We start from the raw sequence: 21516 nt of genomic DNA on the forward strand, positions 1-21516 counted from the left end.
AAAAAAAGCGTAAGAAATAATAATAAGTGTTCTCTTCCTTTTCTAAGTAGAAGGAAAAAGGCCGCGCATTTCTACCTCAGGTCAGCTTTAAATTAAACTTTAAGACTTGCTCTCACTGTAAGACCAGCGTAGGGGCCAACCCTCGAGCTAGCCCAAAACCAAATGTTAGTAATAAAATAATCAAATTGATTTTATCAAAGATATCCTAGAAAGCCAGCTTATTTACACTCCTGTGATTGATAGCATAGCTGCGACACCAATTCCATGGCTGTTGTTTTTGATAGTATGTTTTAGGAAACCAAAAATCAGAGATGCTGCGCTTCTATGTTTGACCTTGATCGAAAGCTAGTCTTAGTTCTATAGATGTAACTATCTAGAACAAGGAAGATACGTTTCTTTCAGATACATAGATCTGCATATTTTTCAAATGTTTTAAATCCAGGCATCTCTCCACATAGCGCACCTGATCATAACTTTTTAAAGTACAATCATTTTATGGACGCCTGTTTGTTGCTTTGCGAAGTAAAGTCCAGCAATCGGTAGTAGCAGACGCGTCGAAGTCCAGTTCTTTAGAATGACTTTGTTTTATCCTTCGTAGTCGATAGACCGACAGAGATGAGTCCACAAGCCTTAATATGGGATAGGCTGTAAGTGTATATGTATGCTTATCCTACATACACATATATGCTTGTGTGTCTGTAAATTTAAAGATCAGCAATAATCTTTCAAATAGGACAAGCATTATCGCTATAGAACCAATTTTTTTGCCGGTTTCTAGCGTTACACTTTTGTGGACGCGATGCGAACCGAGCAAGGGTTGCCCCCCATTAACTCTAGAATCTAATTAGTCGCAATGAACTGATTATGTAAGCCGGTCATTTGTTTGGCATATAGTGTCAATAACATACCTACACAGTTATTAGAAAGGACTAAAATAGTTTGGTACTTAGGTAAAATCAACAAGTGGATGAAACCATCACCATGTGCCGTCCGGCAAACTGGATGCAAAGATGTCAATCAATTGCAAAGCTGAATTTACCTGATATCTCTTTTTTTATTAGCCAATATACACAGCTGTTAGTGTTACTACCCAACGAGGTGGTCCGTAACGGTAGTAGCCGTACAGTGCGGTTGTTGAGAACATTATGAGTCTCTAACACATCTATCTCTCTATCTCTGCCCTAGAATTTTTAGCCCTGCACGATGAGTTTCGGTCTGTAAACGTTGTGATTCATATTCATAATAAGCGTTCACCGCACAGCCACACGCTACTAGCACCAACTATATCGCGCGTCTACTTCGTATCAAATAGGTGGCTTATCATATAAAACTGCCAATTACGATTTATGAATTTCTATCTTTAATTCAATCCTATACACGACGCTACAATAGGTAGTTCCGCACAACGCGCTTCGATTGCCTCGTGACCTTCGGCACTTTCTAGGACCTGTCCTTTGAAAGTCTTCTTATATATTACGCTTGCACCTGTTGGACAATCGTTTCGAGTGTCAGTATCAATTCTATCGCTGACCGCTTCAAGTTGGATTGCTGGGAGAATGTCGCCTAATGCCACGGACGTACATCGACGTACACAGCCATACAAATCTGACTTTAAAAGAATAGTTTTGTCGTACGTCCAACAGCCGTTGCGGATTCAGTTAGAGCCGTTGCAGCTATTTAAAGCGAGTAACGATTCTAGCATGACTGACTGGACGAGCTAGGCCATATCTGTCTATATCAATGACGCGGATGGCAATGCTGATTGTGGTTATATTCGGACTTTACTAAGCGGTTCCTACTAGTTGCTCGTCATAATCCATCACCTTGTGCAAACCGCTTAACCAAACGCTAGCTGTACGATGGCATGGTCGTATAGCTACCGTCCACCAAGATGTCAGTACTATTCTATCTGGATTCTATGCATGGATCGAGTTACGAGGCTAGATACATTAAATCAATGGTGGGGGTTGTGACTAAGCTCGTCGCGGAGCTTGAGTGCTAGCGTAGCCCGACGTCCCAGCAAGGCCGAGCGGCACAGAACGGAAGCGGCCGCATCAGGAACAGCAGCAAATTCCATGCCTGTCTCGTCACCGTCTCGAATATCGCGGTACGTTGACGCATTGCGATCTTGGAATTTTCTGAAGCGAAAGTGTTCCCCACCACCCAAATAAGCCCGACGAGCGAGTCAGCTAAAGAGAAGAAAAGGTTTCAGCGAGGGACTTAAAGCGAACCGGGTTTTGCTTGCTTGCCTGCCTGCCTGCCTTATAAATAATGGGTTGAAGGACAATTCGCCGGACAGACGGCTAGCTCTCTCACTATTGACGTGGGTGATCGCAGATGGCACCGCCGCAGATATCTGGCTGCCGCTGCTCTTGCGGGTCTTATGGCAACTACAGCTGCGGAGCCGAAATGAAGGAGAAACTGTGTTTCGTTCGTCGGTTATAGCTTTCACCAAATATCTATCATCTCCGCATTGTAATGTTTTAGAGTCGTGATGGCCGGGAAACGAGATCGAATTATAGGAAGGTAAGCAAAGTGAACTTTGTCGAGCTAAAAGTTTCATACTGGCAGAAATGCGAAAAAAATAGATCGGGACTACTGTTTTATGTTGTTTTCTGCTCAGACGATGTACTGAGTATTGATTTGTTATTATGAACTTATGTTGTTTGCAACATTCTCTCTTGTGAAAACTCTCTCAGAGTCTCTTGTGACAACATGCTTGTTTCCGACTTGTGTGGTTCGTAGACTAAGTGAAGGTAACTTTGTTGCATTTGCTAATGTTTCTATTCCATCCGTAGACCAGTTTTTGAATAGAACTGATGCCAACTTCATTCCACTAAAAACCAAAGTAATGAACGCTGCAAGAAAGGAACGCGGAAATTGAAATGTCGAGAGAGAAAATTTACATTTGCTACCTGAAATATATCTCCTATGTATGATCTGACCTTTGTGTTTTTGTCTAGCTCAAGGGTTTCGCCCCTTACATAAATATAAACATATGCCATATGAGAAAAGCGCACACAACCTTTTTAGCAGACAATTTAAATCTAGAACCCTAAATGATTCAGGTGTTCCGTGAGACAGCTGGCGCCTAGCACAATGCATTGTATAATTTTACCAATGAATGGCATTATGCACTATCCATTGGCCTTTTTTCTGACCCGTGGGATCCTGCCCTGCCTTATAATGACAATATGCAGCTGCTAGAACCACGACGGCATTCGAGGAGGTTACACTAAGCAATAAACACCATTTGCACCGCCAACGACCTACGATGGGATTTAGTAAGAAGAGTATCGACCTCTACACAGGCTGGCGAAAGTTTCATTAATGCCACGGAACTCGTTTCAGATATGGGAGATTTAGGATAGGCGAGCCACAGTGTATTTGTACAGCAACACGTGCGGGTGTGATATGCAGTGAAGAACCGAATCGTCTTCTACGGGCGATAGGACGTGAAAAACACCTTTTTTTTTTTTGTATCCTGCCTATGATATGGCGCATGTGTCCCAAAGAAATAGGTTGGCCTGTCATCTGAGAGCATGTTAGTTTTTCTTTAGCAAGTAACTACGCATAGTGTACAGCGTACCGCTTATGCATCACCTCGATTTCCTGTCAGCACTCGCAATGTGTACGTAAGCCTTTAGGCACACTTAGAAGACGTACGTAGAAAGGAACAAACAGTTTCCGTAGAAAAAATATATCTAAAGCTAATATGATCTATATTCTGGCTGTAACAACAAGCTATTTTTACAATGTCCGTATTTGTTGTCACGTGTCCGTTTTCAGCGATAGAAAGCTAGCAGAAAAACTAGTTGAACAAACCAATGGGACCGGACTGGGCTTCATTCAGGAGAACAGTTATGTGCAGGCTAGCCTCTGTTGATGTTCATTGTGCGAATCGAGGAGCTGTCTATTTGCGCTCAGTAAGGTCTATCTCGAACAAGTTCTCGACGCATGCCACACTGCGCTATAATTATAGAAGCTCATCATTCCTTTGTAGAAATAAACTTTCTAAATATACGCAACGAGAGTTTTATGTTGCGTATATGAATATGATATAATATAGTAATCTCATACATCTAATTGTAGGATGCTACCGAGCAAATTCATCTAGGCGGTCATAGCCATCTTCGTGGAGCTGTGCCAATCACCCTTTAGATATGTAACTACCCGCACCAGGTTACGACGGAAACAGTCTGTATAAAACGTTAACCACACACTGACCAAGCTTTCGGTATTTCTACATCTAAAAAGCAGAGTGGCCATTGGCCTATGTTGCCTTAATCCACACCTGTAGCTTATTTATGGGAAAAGCATCCACCATCTCAATCGACTTCCATCATTTCGTTTGACATTTTAGTCGTATTGGCTTCTCGTCTGTTTAAGGTTGAAGGAAACAAGATGCCTCAGACGGGCATTTACCCGCCAGTATTCGAAATTCGCTCAGTGTTCGTAGACTCTACTGTGTTCTTTGCAATAAGTGGAACCTGTATTTGGAAGTGGCAGTCTTCGATTGAACGCGCTTCGATGTATATGCTGTATGCGAATGCAAGGTAGCCATGCGGACGAATTATATCTGTTAATTCAGTTGAAATATTGGGTAGCTTCATCAATAAAACAACCAATGTATTGATCACAAAGTGCCATTATTGTTATTGGTACCGAAATAATGTTTGCAATTAAATTAACGTTACGTCTACAAACGTCTATGCATTTCTTCCATTCCCAATCTCTACGTAAAGTGAGAAAGATCTAATTAAATTAAATCTTGAGCAGGACTGGCCGGACAGGGGCAATATACGTTCCTATGGCACATGCACCTCTAAAAAGAATGGAAAACCTCGCATTCATAAATAACTTCCGACCATTGTCGGGTAAACCTCCTTTAGCTACCATATAACATTAGAACAATTAAATAAAAATTTGGCAGACAAAGAACGGCACACCTGATCGGTAGGGTTTTATTGCAATCCTTATTAAAAAATTATTATTAAAAAAAAACCTAAAACAATTACGCCATTAGGTGTTATTCATACTGTGCATTAGGAACATGAAGGGGTATATGTACTGCTTTGTGTTTTCTTCATTTGAACCGATACAGCGACGAAGAACTCTAGAAGTTCTTAAAATATATTTTTCTTTGTGCGTACTATCTCCGTTCTATTTTTTGTATTTGAGTGCCGGCAGTTCAGCGAAATCGACAATCACTGACGCCGTTCTCATGGAGGTTTCTGAAGACAACTTCCCTTACTTTTTAGTATATCCAGCGCTTGTCACACATTTGCAGGTTAACGGAAGTTCCAGATGTTTCTAGGAGACATGGTACATACTTTTACAACTACTATACGTCATCTGTATTTGATGCCGTCATATGCACATATGCTGCGTAAAAATAGGGTACTCAACGAAACGACTGCGGGATTAAAATTGTTGATCTTATTTGAGCGCCCATTATTAATCGCATTGATTACTAGTTTTGACTGAGCTCATTATGATTCCTTCCAGGTCTTTCTGAAGAACACGCGCGTCGCTATTTCGGCCAGATTCTGTCAGCTATCATATATTGCCACAAGCTTCACGTAGTTCACCGGGACCTTAAGCCCGAAAACGTCGTTTTCTTCGATAAGCTGGGTGTCGTTAAGTTGACCGATTTCGGTTTCAGCAACAAGTTCTTGCCTGGAGAGAAACTAGAAACCAGTTGCGGATCGCTAGCCTATTCCGCTCCTGAGATTCTGTTGGGAGACTCTTACGATGCGCCGAAAGTCGGTAAGCAGTGGAAATATACCCCTACGCGCATGTGTGCTTTACCATGTTTCAGGTATAATAATAATATAATAATTTCCTGTCTCTAAGCCACTAGCATTGCGTGGACCCGTAGTCCATGTGAACGAGTACACAAAAGAAAATAGTCCCGCAAATTAATTAGGAAGTGGATAGCAGCCCAACGAGATAGCTAGCGTTATTCGTGTCCACTGAAGACGGACTCGTTTCCAAATCAACTGGGAGTAACTTATGCACGTGGACGGCTTATAATAGTCGGCCGTAACCTGTCTCGGCTCTTCCTCACATCCTACGCTAATAGAACTTAGAAGCGGAATGGAGAATGTCGTCTATTGGCTACAAAAAAGGGGCTTTCATGTAAAAGCGACCTTTAGCAAGTAGGCTCAGTTAGCCGTCTTTACGTTATTGATCTAAAGAAAAGTTATATTGGTGATAGTTTCATTTATAATCCACTCCATCTATATGCCAAATTCGGTTTTCTCTGATCATTTATCTGGCCCCAGTGGTACATCCCGATATGCTTAAACAAATCAGATTTAATAAGATGGCTGTATTTTGGAAATATGCCGACAATGTTTTTTTATATCTTTCAGGCATGTTTTTAACATTAATAGAAACTACATCATTTGCCAGCATATGGCTTTGACCTAGGACAATAGAGTTCGTACTTAGCGTTTCCATGCGCTGGGGGTGGCAGACGTCGAAAACTTCAATTCGAAGGTAACGAACCGTCGCAACGAGGCATTCCACCTTTTTTTGCACGTAAAACTATTAGCATCAGGGTGGCAAGTTTACACTTATAGTACTTTCAGTCGAATCGCAATTTTTCCCTTACGCAAGAGGCGTTCTAGTAGGAACTTTCCGGTTGTTCTATTTCGAATAAAGTGGAAGATTCGAATCAAGAATACGTTAAGGGGAGAAGCGTAGTTTAGCGTCACTTAATAGGCCCTGATGCCCTAAAACGCATCACCGTGTACGATTCAGTAAAGGAATAGATTGTTTCTGTTTATCTGTATTGTAGTAGAAGACAACTAGCAGAAAATCAGTCCTACAATTACCATGCCTTTTCGTCAAAGGCAGCAAGGTAATTGTCCCGTACAAATAGACACGGGAATTAATTTTAAATTCACTATTATACTCAGTGCATTAAGAGATATATTGCTGTAACTATGAAAATATTGTTCGCTGCATTCTGATAGAATGATATGTGTAGTATACGAAATGCGCAGTTTTAGCCTAGAGGCACATTGATCTTCTCGAACCATTGAGCTATGGTTGTAGCATGTTGACACTTCAAGAAGTTTGTGTATAGTTTTTTTGGTTACTCTCGTAAGATTATGGGACCGTTCTGGGAGCCTCTTGTTATAGGTCGATGCTTGAATGGAAACCTTAGACTGAGGTCGTTTAAAATTATGGTCGATTACGACGCTGGTGCAGTATCTTGCAGTGAGCTTTAAGCCTATAGATATAACCTGTGATGGTCTAATTGGAATTGGCTGTCTTTCATTAAAATTGCAGTATTTTCCAAGTTAATGTCTCTTATTGATTGTGTATGACAATACGCGATGCCATAAAGAATCCTCCATGTAACAGAGCACTTTTTCTTTTGCGTAATGTCGTCTTTCTCTAGACGTCAAAAGATTACAGCGTTAGCGTCAGATGACGTGACGATAAAGGACTTGTTACAACTAACTCGCTTCGTAAGAGCTAACAGTTGTCACCGTTTGTCAATTTCAGACATCTGGAGTTTGGGAGTATTACTGTATATGTTAGTTGTTGGACGAGCGCCATTTCAGGAAGCCAATGATAGTGAAACGCTTACAATGATTATGGATTGCAAATACCACGTTCCCGGACACGTTTCTCATCAATGTAAAGCACTTATAGGTGTGTCTATTCAATAACGTTTCACCAGATGCCTGTCTGTCGAGCTCTCAATGTTATCCACCTGCCTACAACTGGAAAGGAAAGAAAAGCCTCACTATTTTTCTAATCTGCCTTGAATATTGTTTTGTCGCCTTTAGGCAAAATGTTAGTCCGTAGCCCAGAAAAACGAGCGACTCTGGAGCAGATTGCCACCGACGAGTGGCTACGTGGTCTTGACGTGGCTCAGCTGGATGCTGGACCCCTCGTAGGTCGTGAGCAGCTCTCCGAAGATGAACACCAGCTGATTGTACATAAGATGGTCCAGGGAAATATCGCCTCAAAGGAGCAGATTCACGAGTATGTTGGACCTATATGTTGAAGCTAATGCTGAATAATTTGTCGAAACGTTATGAATACAGTTCGTATATGCTTAGATTAAGTCTATCCGCCATGACATTGCTTCTGTTCGTTTGTATCAATTTTCTTTTAAAATAGAGATACGTTTTTGTTTATATATCCATCTCCTTTTGTTTGTTCCCGCGTTTCTATGTACGAAGGGCTCTCGAAGAGAACACATATGACCACATAACAGCAACGTACTTTCTTCTCGCGGAGAGGAAGCTTCGCTCTACTCGATTGGGCGTCAAGACGCCCACCCGTGGACGCAAGCAAATACTCGCCCAGCCTCCACGGGTCGCGCCAGGCGCCCAGGCGACAACAGGAGCCACAACAACTACCAGTGCTGATCCGCATGTTACAGGCTGTATGATCTCACGCATTGGAGCCGAAAAAGCCGCTGGTCCCGTTACCTTGCCCGACTCGCCTAGAGCGAAGACAAGTAGCGCAGCTACTGTAGCCACCGCATCAGAGACAGCAAAATTTCCAAGTGCTTCTACTCATCTGAACAACAACAATAACAAGGTTCATATCAAGGATGGCAGCAATGGCTATAGAGATAATAACACTAGTTGCAGCAATAACAGTACTGGGCTAGAGGCAGTGGTAGACAACGCTCGACCAGCGTTGATGCAGTCGACATTTTGGACCCCGATGAGTACAGGGTCGTGCGTAGCCGGAAATACGGCCGTGGACAATGCACTGAGCAGCACTGGAGGTAATTCGCTGGATGCGCTCATGATTCCTGCGCGCTTGGCTAGGAAATGCAGTATCGTCCGTGAGGGCGAAGAGGACGAAGCCGGCGCTAGTCCTGGCCCCTCGCCAAAGATCAGTGCTGCAACTATACCTGTCGCAACGGTTAGTATCAAACTTATTAATGGAGAAATTATGTGGAGTAAGCAGAGCTTTTGATAAATCTATAAAATGTGTAACGGGAGAATAATATATCTCGCTTGTAGAGCAGAAAGGTGATTGAGAATTTAAGGTGTTGCCTCGAATCTGCTATGACATAATTTATGTTTTTCGAGCGGTACGCAGTTCGTACGGGCAGTGTGCATCCTGTAAAATAAACGATGCCCCTGTCAGCCATATCGTCAAGCCATGCTTAGACATTCCAAGGCCACGCTTCGTTGTCGAGTGAATTGAGGGAAATTATTAGAATTTCTATTATGGTTATGTGTTGTAGGTATAGCCATTTCGGCTCTTTACCTCATGCTTTCATAATGATTAAAAGGTTACTGCTCTAATGTCATGTAAACGACTCTAGTTGTCTGACATGATCGTCTAGCAAAAATATATAATAGCTTTATATTGTATAATATTCTATTCTTAATACCTCGCGTTAACATTTTTCCCCTATCTAGGTTACTTCTCCGTGAATAAACAATGGGAAAGCTATTCATTTTTGAACATTTTTACAGTGTGATCAAAATAAACCAACCAGGACATAAACAAGACAAAAAGCCGCTTAAGACTGCAGTTAAACTAAATACATTGTAAAAAAATGCCGCCAAAGATACTATTTTCTAATAAAAACATACGTGTTTTAAGAAAAGCGCAAAATTATATTTTTATTCTCTTATTTAAATTCTCTATAATATCTTATCTATTTAAATTATATCTCGAGCCTGCTGTAAATTATGATATACTTTTTTCACCATCTATTGCTATACATAATATTAATTTTAGAACTAGACATTTTAAGAAAAACGTTGCTTATTACTGTCAAACGTCAATCAAAACCCAATTTAGCGTGCCCTTGAAAATGGTAATGTAATTTTTACCCTTATTCGTCGAGCTTACATAATGTAACATGGTTACAGATTATAGAAAAAGGGTCGAGCCCAGCTAGCGAAGAAGGTTCATCACCGTGTCCAGGCCATCCATCTGCAGGGGCGTATAACAGCAGTGTCCGACAAATGCTCTCGCTGCCGACTGGGGCTGGTGCAACTGGTTCCACCTCCCAGCAGCAGCTGTGCCCCTCTGGAAGTTCTGCCGAAGACGAGTCAATGGACAGCGACGTTAACCAGCAACTCAGCCCTGCAGGTAATAAATCTTATTGACACGTTTGTATACCATGAAAGACTATTTAGTCAGCGATTTCGTTGCTAATTAGGTAAATCTGAATAGAAGAAATCGAAGAACGATCGTTTCTTTCCTAAATTTTTCTATCACTCTGTCGAAATGAAGAGTGAAAGCGCGTATGAACCGATCATGGTTCGTTTCTGCTACTTATATGTTCGCCCGGGACGTAAATGACACCGTTATGGAATAAATGCATCAAAAAATTGCTACTCATTGTGCTTAATACACGACTCTGATCTCTCGAATAACTTAGGTTTACAAGCTCCATGTGAAATAACTTCAAAGCCTGTTGCAGTTTAGTTATTGTTTATAATAAAAGAAGAAGACAACAAATAATTAAGTTGCTTGTCTCGGCCAGCTTTGGCGACCTTGTCGAGTCCATATAATCTAACGGAGATTGAAATACCATAGAGATTTAGGCCTTGTGAGATGACTTGGATTTGTCTAAAGGTGTGGCAGAATGGTTTTAGAGACCAATGTCTACATTTTCATTCGGTATTATCTCCTTACTGTGCTAGGGCAAAAATGCCCCTAGGAATTCCGTTTACCACTTTCTAGACTGTGCTCCGTGTCTCTGTTCTGAGAAAAATCAAAGCTTGTATTTATTTGTTTATCCAAAAGTATCCAGCTAGGGTATACACTATAGAGCCGATAGAATATCAACGACGAAAGCTTTAATTAAATGTTCGTGGTTTTCGTATTACTGACGAGAAATTAATTTTTTTTTTTTAGAATTTTCTATGCTAACCAGCCTATGAGAATTCTCTTAGGCTGAAAAGCACCTTTTTTTTTTTTTTTTTTTTTTTTTTGATGGAACTGTAACGGAAGCGAAGCGGACCTTTGTAATTAAGTTGGAAGTAACGCATATGAAAGAGATTAGTCCAGACATATTGATACACTATCAGCTCGTTACTTTCGTTCATAATGATTCGTATAGCAAAAAAAGATCATGTGTGTTTAGATGATATCGTTTACGAAAAATTTTAAGTCACTCAAGTATTTTTTACGTTATCTACGACGATCATTTTCTTTCTACAGGCTGGCTGTCACGACTTCAGTGGCGGCGGATATTTTTCCAGTTGTGGATATAAAGACTTTACCCAATTAGCTAGATGAACTCATGAGCCTCTATTGTGTCAGATCTGACTTTACTAAATGAACCAAGTTAACGCTAATCGATAGTCCCATATTGACTGGCCTGCACCTCGTAGTCATTTTTGTACCACTGATTAGTTTCCGTTGGACAACTGCGAGACTAACGGCAAATAGCAATGGCAAACAGAACACGGCAGGTAAAGAAAGTTTCAACTGCCCCTACTAAGTCCATACAGCGGAAAAGGGATCTATACTTAAGCCTAGAAATCACCAGCGGTTCAATACATTGCGATATGTAATGTACCGTTGAATCCTATCAAAATCCGTGGAGTTAGCCATCCGTGGTGGCCCTATTTCAGACGTGTCTCAACCGTGTGATCTCTCGATTTACCCCGAGCAAACTGCCGATAAAGTGCTAATATCAAAAAGCAATTCAGGTTCACTCCCTGTAGCCAGCTTCGAATTTTCATCTCACCACCCTGCCCACAACCCGATCACGCATGATAAGAAACAATAATAAATGTGCCATATATATATAAGCCTTTCGTATACATGTGAGCTCATTGACCACAACGTAGATGCCTATGTGTTACTATGCTTTGCTAAACAATTGAATTACTTCCTTCTGGAACTAATCAGTTGCGCCGGCCGTATGTGATGAGCGAAACGGGACACGACGACCGGATATCTGTAGTAGACCCTTGTATCAACTGTTTTGAAATCGGCTCTTTGTTCCTTATATCTCCCGATCTCAACCTGCATAAATTGTTAACTTACACTCTCCAAAATCGTACCCCTGCGCAACATCTCCTCTTGAAGTCGAGTGTGTTTAGGTACAGCGTGAATAACGTGCAACTTCGCAGGCCTACAGAAAGCAAAAAATACTCATCCGTTCCTTTTGATGACAGAAAACTTAGGATTCATGTTTTATGCCTAAAGATATCTGACGTAACCTTCCATCAACACGTCTACCTTCCATACAGCAACCAGCCAGAAGTTAAAGTCACGTAATCCGTTGCTAGCTACTAATCATGTAATCAGTCAACAGTTGGAGTGCTGGATGCTCTTACATTAGAAACGCTTTGAAGGTTTTCATAAATGTATGCACTATCAAAAACGAGCAATATACACTACAAGATAAAGCAAAAGTTTCTGGATAGTTACGAGAACGTTTTCCAACGCTATCTGAAGACATCTTAAACTATCTAGATACTTTTTTTCTTTATATTGTATGTAAAACTTAATCAAAAGAACAATATAAATAGTCAAAAGCGTAAAACTGAGTAGAATCACGCTTCTACGTTTCCACTTCTATTAGTACATCTCTAATTATTAGCAAGCATGACATGAGAAGGGTTCAGAGCGCTCTGACGATAGACATGTAGCCAACCTTCCTCGATCATCCCATTTATGTTTGATTTCACCGACTAAACGAAGAAATACTTAACTCGAGTTAAACCGATATTAAAAGATCGACCATATTACTATTTTATTGGGTTTGCCGTATGCTTTTGGCGGCAGATACCGCCTGCGCTGTCCTTTTCTATCCTAGTCAAACAGCAATCAAAAACTAACGAATCACTAATTATAATAACTGCTGACACCCTTTTTTTTACTGTGAAAACTATAAGACTATACAATTCAAGTGGAAAGCAATCACTTTGTGATATCGTAGAAGAAATGCCCCTTGTCCCATTGTGTGCACTACTCATTTCTTCTTTAGCAATCATTAATTGTGGGTCACCCATCTGGACCATAATCGCTTGCTAGCTAACCGTCTTGTCCATGCTGCCCACTCACTATACCCACGCTGTTCGATGCCCTCGATGTACTGCTCGTTCATTCGCCAGGCCAACCTGTGGGGCGTAAGTTGCACGCTGTAAAGTCCAGTCCACAGCTTCTGCAATCCGCTGCCGCCGCAACATCCTCACCTGCTGCCGTGACTCCCGGGAACACGGGTTCCTGTACGTCGGCCTCCACGAGCGGTGGCCAGGCCATATGTACGGCAGGTGGAGGGTCAGCGACGATGACAGGTGGCGTTTTGACAGCTGCCACCCAATTAAATGCGAGGCCTGGAAGCCTTGTTGCCGGCGGACTCAATACAGCTTCGAGGCATCGAAGGCTCAGCTGTTCGAGTTCCGAAAATGATGATGACGACGATGACCCAACATTCCGTAGGCTGGAACGAAGTAAACAAGAGGAGGATACAGAAGCCGAAGGTCGGCGAAGAGATTCGATTGCAGCACAAATTAACCGAGGTAAATGACGTCATTTGTAGAACTAACCTTTGTTTTCGTTCAACAATGGGTGAATATATGTGTGTGAGAACGGTTTTTTATGAATAAACTTTGTTTCTTTTATGCTGTTGCGTGCGGTGCGATTGCGTTGGGTTTGCTAAGTTTCACTGTTGCACCCTAGGTACAGCGTGGTTAAAAAGTGATTGATCCAAACGTATTTGCTACTAAGCGCTTAAAGGTGTACGTTAAATGCGGTAACAACTTATTATAATAACTTAAATAAGAAAAACTATATTTTGGAGCACGGGGGATTGTGCTTGAGGTTCCAATAGCCCTTTACGGTTCTAAGCGGAGTGTGCTTTATTTTAAGTCAACTTATGTGTAACTTGTTTCATTTTTGTCGGTTCTGAAGTACACAACACAACATTTGAATATGTATGTCTTTACGAACGAACGAACGAATCATATAGTTTTTAAGACAGCCTCCGAAATGACACACAACTCACTAACCTCTTAATAGATTTCACCATTTTTAGGCATTCTGTGTATGACTAGTCTGAAACCGCCAGATAAGGACTAATATGATCTTCTCTTTCGAAGATGTCCGGTTCGCTTAAGCGGTTTTGATGAATTTGGACTTTATTTTTTCAGTGCAGATTATTGCTGTTAGTAGTATATAACATCAATAAGCTAATTTGACGTCTTATCTTCAAGGGGACCATTTACATAAACTCTAGCTTGCACATATGGCCATGAATAGCAAAGGCTAACGATGTACGGCTAACATACTGTCATCAGCACCCAAACATTGTGTATGTCTTTGTACCATAAAGTGTATTTGAAACTAATTCGCTCCTCTTTCTTTCATATTCTTTTTCTACCCGTCGGTTTCCGTTCGACTCCTGCTCTCACAACAGAGAAACGTGCTTCGGCTTTATCCGTAGCAGCGACGCCTCCTGTGGCCACTCCCGAGACGGAAATATTACCAGCATTAAATCTCAGTCATCTCTTACGGCATGATTCAGTACAATTTATGGATAAGAGTGACTCGTCCTCTATACACGGAGGCAACGAAACCCATCACGAATCGACGAGCTTACGGGAAAGTCGCAAAGTCAACGATCAGTCTCCAATAGATTACAGAGATGAGGTCGTCATTCAGGCCGTCCCGCGCTCACCTGAGCTCACGCAGAGCAAATCAATCGACGCATCGATGAGTAAATCAATTTCAGCTTCAATCGCTGCCGCCAACAACAACAACAACAACAACAACAATAACAACAACAACAACAACAACAACAACAACAACAACAACAATAGTCACCAAAGAGGAAAGAATCGTACCAAACGACTAGTCGATGTCAAGCTCGCGTCTAAATGCTGCAGCATATGTTAATTGGCTAACACTATAAAAGAAAAACATCGCGTTAGGCTTACCATCTACGAAGGAGCCATAGTTGGAAAGGACTGTGTGAGACAAGTGTATGAGCTTTTTCAAAATGTGCAATCAGGAGAAAGGTGGGGTCGCGGGTGGATTGGTAAAATATAGTGATAGACAATATAGATTATTATTGTTCTTAGTACGATTAGCGATTTGCACCAGCATCCAGGATGGGTAACAGGCCAAAGGTTCGTATGATGCTGCGGTGTATGGTGGAGAACGGTGACCCAAACGATTTATGTAATATTATGTTTATGTATCTTGTACGAAGCAAAATCTAAATGCTTCCTTAATTAATTCAGAGTGGGTCAGTAGGATGTGAACGCGTTACTCGAAACAGACGGCAGTCGGGTTTCTAGCCTTACAAAGCATGTAACTATTGCAGACAGCCCGCGTATGCTCTCGTCTCGTAAGGCTCACGTGTAACAACATGATAGCTTGTAAATCTTGTCTATATTCTGTTTTAGTAGAACACCAGCTGTGTCCGTAATTAGCACGGCATTTGTAAAGAGGCGTGAATAAACCTATTAATGACGATGCAAACATTGACCCCCTATTGAATAGTCCTGTGTCTTTCTAGGCCTTTCAATTGTACTTTCTTTCTTGCTGGTATTTAGGCAGCTGGTACGGCCTAACCTCAAGCTGCGGATGGAGACTGCTACATTGACAACCAAAACCGAAACGCTGATCATATAGGCATTAAATGTTACCGGCTGGAACTATCGGCATATATTATACCATATACATACATCCGTAGATAGTATAAATTAATCTATTTATTAAAAATGCTAACGGATACTGCTGAACGAAGCTACTGTTATTATTTTTGGAATGAATGGCTGGGTGATGCCAATTTCAACAGCGATCTTATAAAAAACTGATTGATTCGTCTGAGGGTAAAGGCGAATGAGAGGGATCTGAAAGAGGTCGGCAAAAATCTATCTCTGACGCCGGCCGTCTCATGTTTTCTCAGTCAGCAGTGCCAGACTTCTCTGCTAAGATATTAGGCAGATATAAACTTGTATGATTTTTCGTTTTTATCATTAGACGGCTGATTGCTCAGTACTGAGATAATTAGCACAAATAAAACATAGTTGTATGCGTGCTCACGTTCAACAATGGATCTGTGTCTTCGTCCCGTGCCGACAGATATCGGTACGACAAAACTGTATCATTGAATAGAACAGAAAATATGAGTGAGACATGTCAACAACTATTAGTTAATAATTCACTATGAGAATTGCTAGAACGCGGCTGGAAGAGACGACTGTATATCTGCTGCAATAGGACCCAGTGGCAGCAGAAACCTGCTTTGCAATTATCGTCGCCGTATAGAAGGCGTCGTGATTGTGGAGCTCGTACTATAGATCCCGGCTATCGCCAACAGCCGTTGGCACTCTGTACTAAATAAGAAGAATCTGTAAATTATTTCGCATATATATGTCAATGTTAAAAATATAGCCATAAATACGTATAAAAAAATAGCCACAGAACGACAAAGATCGGAAAAAGGAACGACAACGGAAGCCAAAACCAAGTCTAACTATCTAGCTACTTATCGAAACGTAGATAGCAAAAGATGACCATACATCTGTAGGAGAAAATTTCATATGTTCTTTCAGAGATTGAATGTGAAACTATTCAAAAACCCATGCCCTTCTACATGTGTATATAGGACGCGAATATGTATTGCAGAATCTCATCTAAAATTGTTTGATTGGAGAAGTAAGAAAGGGAAGGAAAGGAAACATGGCTCGTGGTAGTATGATTATGTACTATATTACTAGTAATTATAGTCCTGTACATACGGCATTCATCGTCGACCAGCCATCGTCCAACTGTCTACGATATACTACTTCAGTTCAGATATTAGTTAAATAACATGTTGTAATACATGTTTGCTACCTCCACCAAACTAGTTGAAACTGTTACAAGAGGAAACAGTCATTACACAATCAACCACTCAATTCGCTATAACTCGAAAGAAAATCATTTTGGCACATTTTTAAGCAAATCATGACATCTTTGACTATTGTTCTTTTCAATCCGTGTGTATTATATGTCCGAGCTCGCTCAACATGGAAGACTGACATCTTCACGATGGGCCTGCTGGCCAGCGCTAAGTGAGGCAAGCGTTTATACACGTTAGGTAAACGACATGCCGCTGCAGAGATAATATAGTAGCAACGGAAAGCTCTCCTACTGCTGTTGCAAGGTGCTAGCATGAAATCTTGCTGGTCACATTGAACAGTTCGTTTTCCTCTGAATCGGCCCCAAGCGGGTTCTTGGCAGTGATCGTGTTTTCAATCAAAGTATGTATCATTATGATCCTCTGTCGTTGAAATGGTGAAATCTTCATTTTTTTTGCCGCTATACAAGTTTGATGTACGGGAATCTGTTTAGAAATTTGGCTGAAATTTCCCTATTTGGAAGCTGTTGAAATTCTGCAAAAGAAAACATTGTAATCTGTGGGAATAACGCCTGGCGAGTATGCGGATGACGAAGAGCCTCAATCAATACGTTCTGCCATCGTGCTTCTTGCGATCCGAGCTCAAGTGCCATTGTGCAATAGCAGCGGCTTGCTTCTATTTGTTAGTACTGGCTGCTTAATGTAGAAGTTTTTTTCATTAACTCCAGTTGTTTATGATGATACATCCTCGACCGTAATAGATGACCCAGGACTCCTCGTACCTGCACTAGGCCATCCAATAAATTATAGCAGTTGTACGTTTGGCTAGCATACTGCCCGACCGGTTGACGCACCCGGGTGATGTAGTTTTCCGCCATTATGAAAAAATATCGATTTTCATCACGAGCCATAACAAGCAAGTGTTTTTACTTGTTTTTGATACTCACTCAACCACTCATCCAGCACCCGTTTATTTATTTCATTTGTTATACCAACCTGACCGAGACGAACAAAAATGGTATATACTTACGTCCTGGCTGAGTACCAATGGCTTCGAGATAGGTCAACTATTGTTAGAGCTCTCAACTCCTCGTTACTCATCCTTAAAGGGATCTTCCACGGGACCCATTTTGTAACTGGAATTGTTTTTCTAAAATTCTCGGAACCAACAATTCACGCTATTATTCAGTGGTAGAAGATTTCTTATGCAATGCAAAGTTTGCAGGGCGAGCTGTCTCCGCCGCCGCTGTTGTTGTTTCACGATGTAGACCATATTCAGAACCGAACGGATATTTGTTGACTCACTTGCTTGCTGAAAGCCCGAGTGACGCTCTCAGATCTCAAAGAGTACAGATGCACCTTGAATAAAGAGGTGTCTCGAAATGTCCCATCAATATAAAATGGCACCATCTTGAAATATGCGAATCAGGCGCTTTTTTTTTTTAAATTTAAAATTAATTTTGATTTCTGTACAGCAAAACCATACGACATAACCAATACAACCTACTTAACGATGTTAATTTATATTTTATTATAGCTACCAATATATATATTGGCCTATATGCTTATGGTTTAAATTAGAAGCAGTGGTCGAGACTGTGGCTGTTTTGTGCGGTGTGATGATGATGATGGGGGAGAATTGTTTAGGTCTGCCGAGAAAAGTACTATTCGCAGAAATTAATAGCCTCTTTATACAGGGAAAATCTGAGTTACCGTTACTCTGAAGTAATAACAAGTACACTTTCTTGACAACGAAAGTAAAAGTCGAATCTCATAGACGGCACTACACATTCGTCTCTATTAGTATTCCTTGGAATATGTAGCCTGACAAAAATTAAATACGTTTAACTTAGCAGTAGCGAGCTTGAATTGAGGGGCGAATAAGAATGCTTACCTCTATACGACTGCGCGGATGGAGATGTTTGTTTAGATAGGACCTTGCCTTGCATCAGTGTGGACTGAGTGTAAATGTAGACACCTGTCTGGGTTTTTACTGTGCTTCATATACGAATACGAGTGACACTGCCCATTTTCAACATTAAAGCTGGACTTGCACTTTCTATGACTTTGTTGCAGTATTGAATTTTAAGCAGGTAACAGCTGCTTTGATTTACCGCTTTCCCTCTCTAGTTCGGTCCTTAAGAAAATTAATGGGAGCTGCGTATCGAGAGAACATCAGCTCATCTAAACGCTCATCTTCCATGAGAACAGCTCAATTTCAGTGAATGTCAAAACGTGGAGTACGTTTTTTAGGTTTAGAAACGCCCTTTGAATCGTGTTTTCAGCTAGAAAGTTCTCGTCGGCGTGCACGTCATAACCCTTTCGGATCATTCGTTCAAACGATAGGTTCATGTAACGCTATTCGTTGCCGCCCGACGTACTTATCTTTGGTGTACAGACGTTAAAACAGTAGGATTTTCAAACCGAGTCACACCACTGTGCTAGCAGCTTGGTATATCAAAGAAAATGCATTTGATAGTCAACGATTGATTGCTCGCATAGAAAAGAAACGATAAATCAAGAGGGCTAAAATTTTGCGAACATTTATAAATATGAAGTTGAAAAATGGGCACTGTCTCATATTGTAGCCTGGTCACGGACTGCTTAGAACAAGTTCCTGGCGTGTTGTTATAATCATGATAGTAACGGCACCACAATTGCCGATCGTACGTGAACAGGCATTAGAGAACCTGTAGTCGAAATTAGTATTATACTGATCGTCATTATGTTAGATCTACACGTACCCTTGTAGATATCTGCGTCTTGTTTCATTTGGGAAAGCAGACTGCGTCGTTGCCCATCTACGATGTTCTGTGTCGATCGCGTCGTACGAAACCCGGAACTAGTTCTATATCTATGTAGATAGCTTTTAAGCAATCGAAAGACATATTACGCACGAAACCCAAATTCAAGAGGGAAGGCTTGGCGCGTCAATACATCCCGCAACGTGTTGCTATGTATAAATACGTCTTCGTCCAAACGTCAGATGCGCAACGATTCCGAGGTTGTTAGCAACGTCACGAGAAGCTTTAGAAGTGAAGCAAGAATGACGAAAAACGATTTCGATGAAATCGTGCGTTAGCCACTTCACAAGCCTTCACACAAACACTTATGGCGTCGCTGCAGAGTATATATATATATCACAAACACACGTACAGCAATTCTGTTGATTCGTAACGCCAGCCAAAGTAAAAAATCAACTATTCCAGTTGTTCGGCAGATTTCATAAGCAACACTTTCCCTACAAATACATGATTTGTGTGCTTACAAGACACCCGGCTTGTCAAAAAGGTCAAGGTCATATACAGGTCTATCCGTACGGAGAGACACGCTTATAGGAAACTGGGCACGTGTCACACGTATGGCCTCGAAGTACACCAGACCTATAAGTAGGAAGTGTGGCGTGAGCCGGGACACGCTAAGATGGGAGAGGCGCAAAGAAAACTTTCCAAGGTAACGAGAAGAGGTGGTAAACCATGTATCTAGTCGGCGAAAGATGCTTTTAGATGAGAGAAAACGAATATGAGATGTTCGGGTGAAGTACTCAAATATCATTTGCTTATTTGGCTAATTAGAGTGAATATTTATATAAGTATACTTAGATATTTTGAGGAGGAACAAATGGACGCAATGATATGATCCCAAAGCTTCACTACATTTATAATTTTAAACTGTCAGTGGGTACGAAGCAATATGTATTATCCTGTCGGTGTACATAGTCCATTGAAGACTGTAACTAAATACACAGCTGAGACTTAATAAAGTCATTTAAATGTTGTTAAGCCAAGTTGATGGTGTGCGCGTTTTTGTTTTAGTCAGTCGTCGCTGAGCGTGATTCTACCGAATTAGCGATGTAGTACGCTTTCTATCGATGGATGAGTGCCAATGTGAAAACGTTTGCACTCATTGTGTAGTACATATGCGGTATGCTTTTCAACTAGCACAGATATTCGGACCCATAGTATGTGCTTACGTCAGTAGTAATATATTGCTTGTTAAGATTCATAGCTGGATCAGTCAATTCGAAATACTTCCTTGCAGTTATCTTTAGCGGACAGACATATCCATTAATCTATGCTATTATGTATCAACATTTTGTTAGGAATTAGGTCAGTTATTGGTGCCAAGTGCGTTATCGATCTTTCTACGTTCTACTAATCGTCATATGGCGACGATGAGAGCATCGACTGCTCCGATAGTTCGGGGCACGTAGGGTTGCCTCTTGGAAACTGGGTTAATATATACACTACAATTTCTGATTGCAATATACGATCGCCCCGGCGTCAGCACGATAACCCTACACAATGGCATTACCATAGTTACGGTAATAAGGAATAAGCCTTATGTCCATTTAGAAGATCGACTAGATCACGCCATGCTGATGAGCGGTTTAAACTGCCGCGATTTTAATCCTTCACAAACGCAGCTGAAAAAGTAATTAGACGGAGGTCATGTCGGCATCCGAGTAGTCGACGAGCTTTGCTCCCTGATTGACTCTTTAATGCTGGTGCTTCGGTCGCTTCTCGAAACGGAGACACGAAGTAGGTTTGGTATCGAAGCGGTTACGAACGAAACAAAATGAGAGAAAAACACCATCTGTTTGAAGATGAATTAGACCTCGGCCATGGATGCGTATGACTTGAATATACTGCACAGGTACATCAGTCGATCGGACAGTCGATTCCGGCCATAAAGGAGATGCT

The 21516-nt window shown here is 41.3% G+C and overlaps 1 protein-coding gene across 5 annotated transcripts in view; it reads left to right on the plus strand.

Annotated features, from left to right (window-relative positions):
* Window positions 1-20605, plus strand: part of Snrk (SNF related kinase) — a 101950-nt gene extending 81345 nt beyond the window's left edge. For all 5 annotated transcript variants that reach the window (XM_086991219.1, XM_022807327.2, XM_086991220.1 and 2 more), the window contains 7 exons: window positions 5509-5769; window positions 7522-7671; window positions 7809-8007; window positions 8208-8904; window positions 9870-10092; window positions 13077-13484; window positions 14381-20605. In XM_086991219.1, the coding sequence (XP_086847345.1) occupies window positions 5509-5769; window positions 7522-7671; window positions 7809-8007; window positions 8208-8904; window positions 9870-10092; window positions 13077-13484; window positions 14381-14859 (2417 nt within the window). In that variant the 3' untranslated portion in view covers window positions 14860-20605. The remainder of the gene's footprint in view (window positions 1-5508; window positions 5770-7521; window positions 7672-7808; window positions 8008-8207; window positions 8905-9869; window positions 10093-13076; window positions 13485-14380) is intronic.
* The last annotated feature ends 911 nt before the right edge of the window (window positions 20606-21516 follow it).

Source organism: Varroa destructor, unplaced genomic scaffold (genome assembly GCF_002443255.2).
Source record: "Varroa destructor unplaced genomic scaffold, Vdes_3.0 BEIS01000005.1, whole genome shotgun sequence".
Taxonomy (NCBI): domain Eukaryota; kingdom Metazoa; phylum Arthropoda; class Arachnida; order Mesostigmata; family Varroidae; genus Varroa; species Varroa destructor.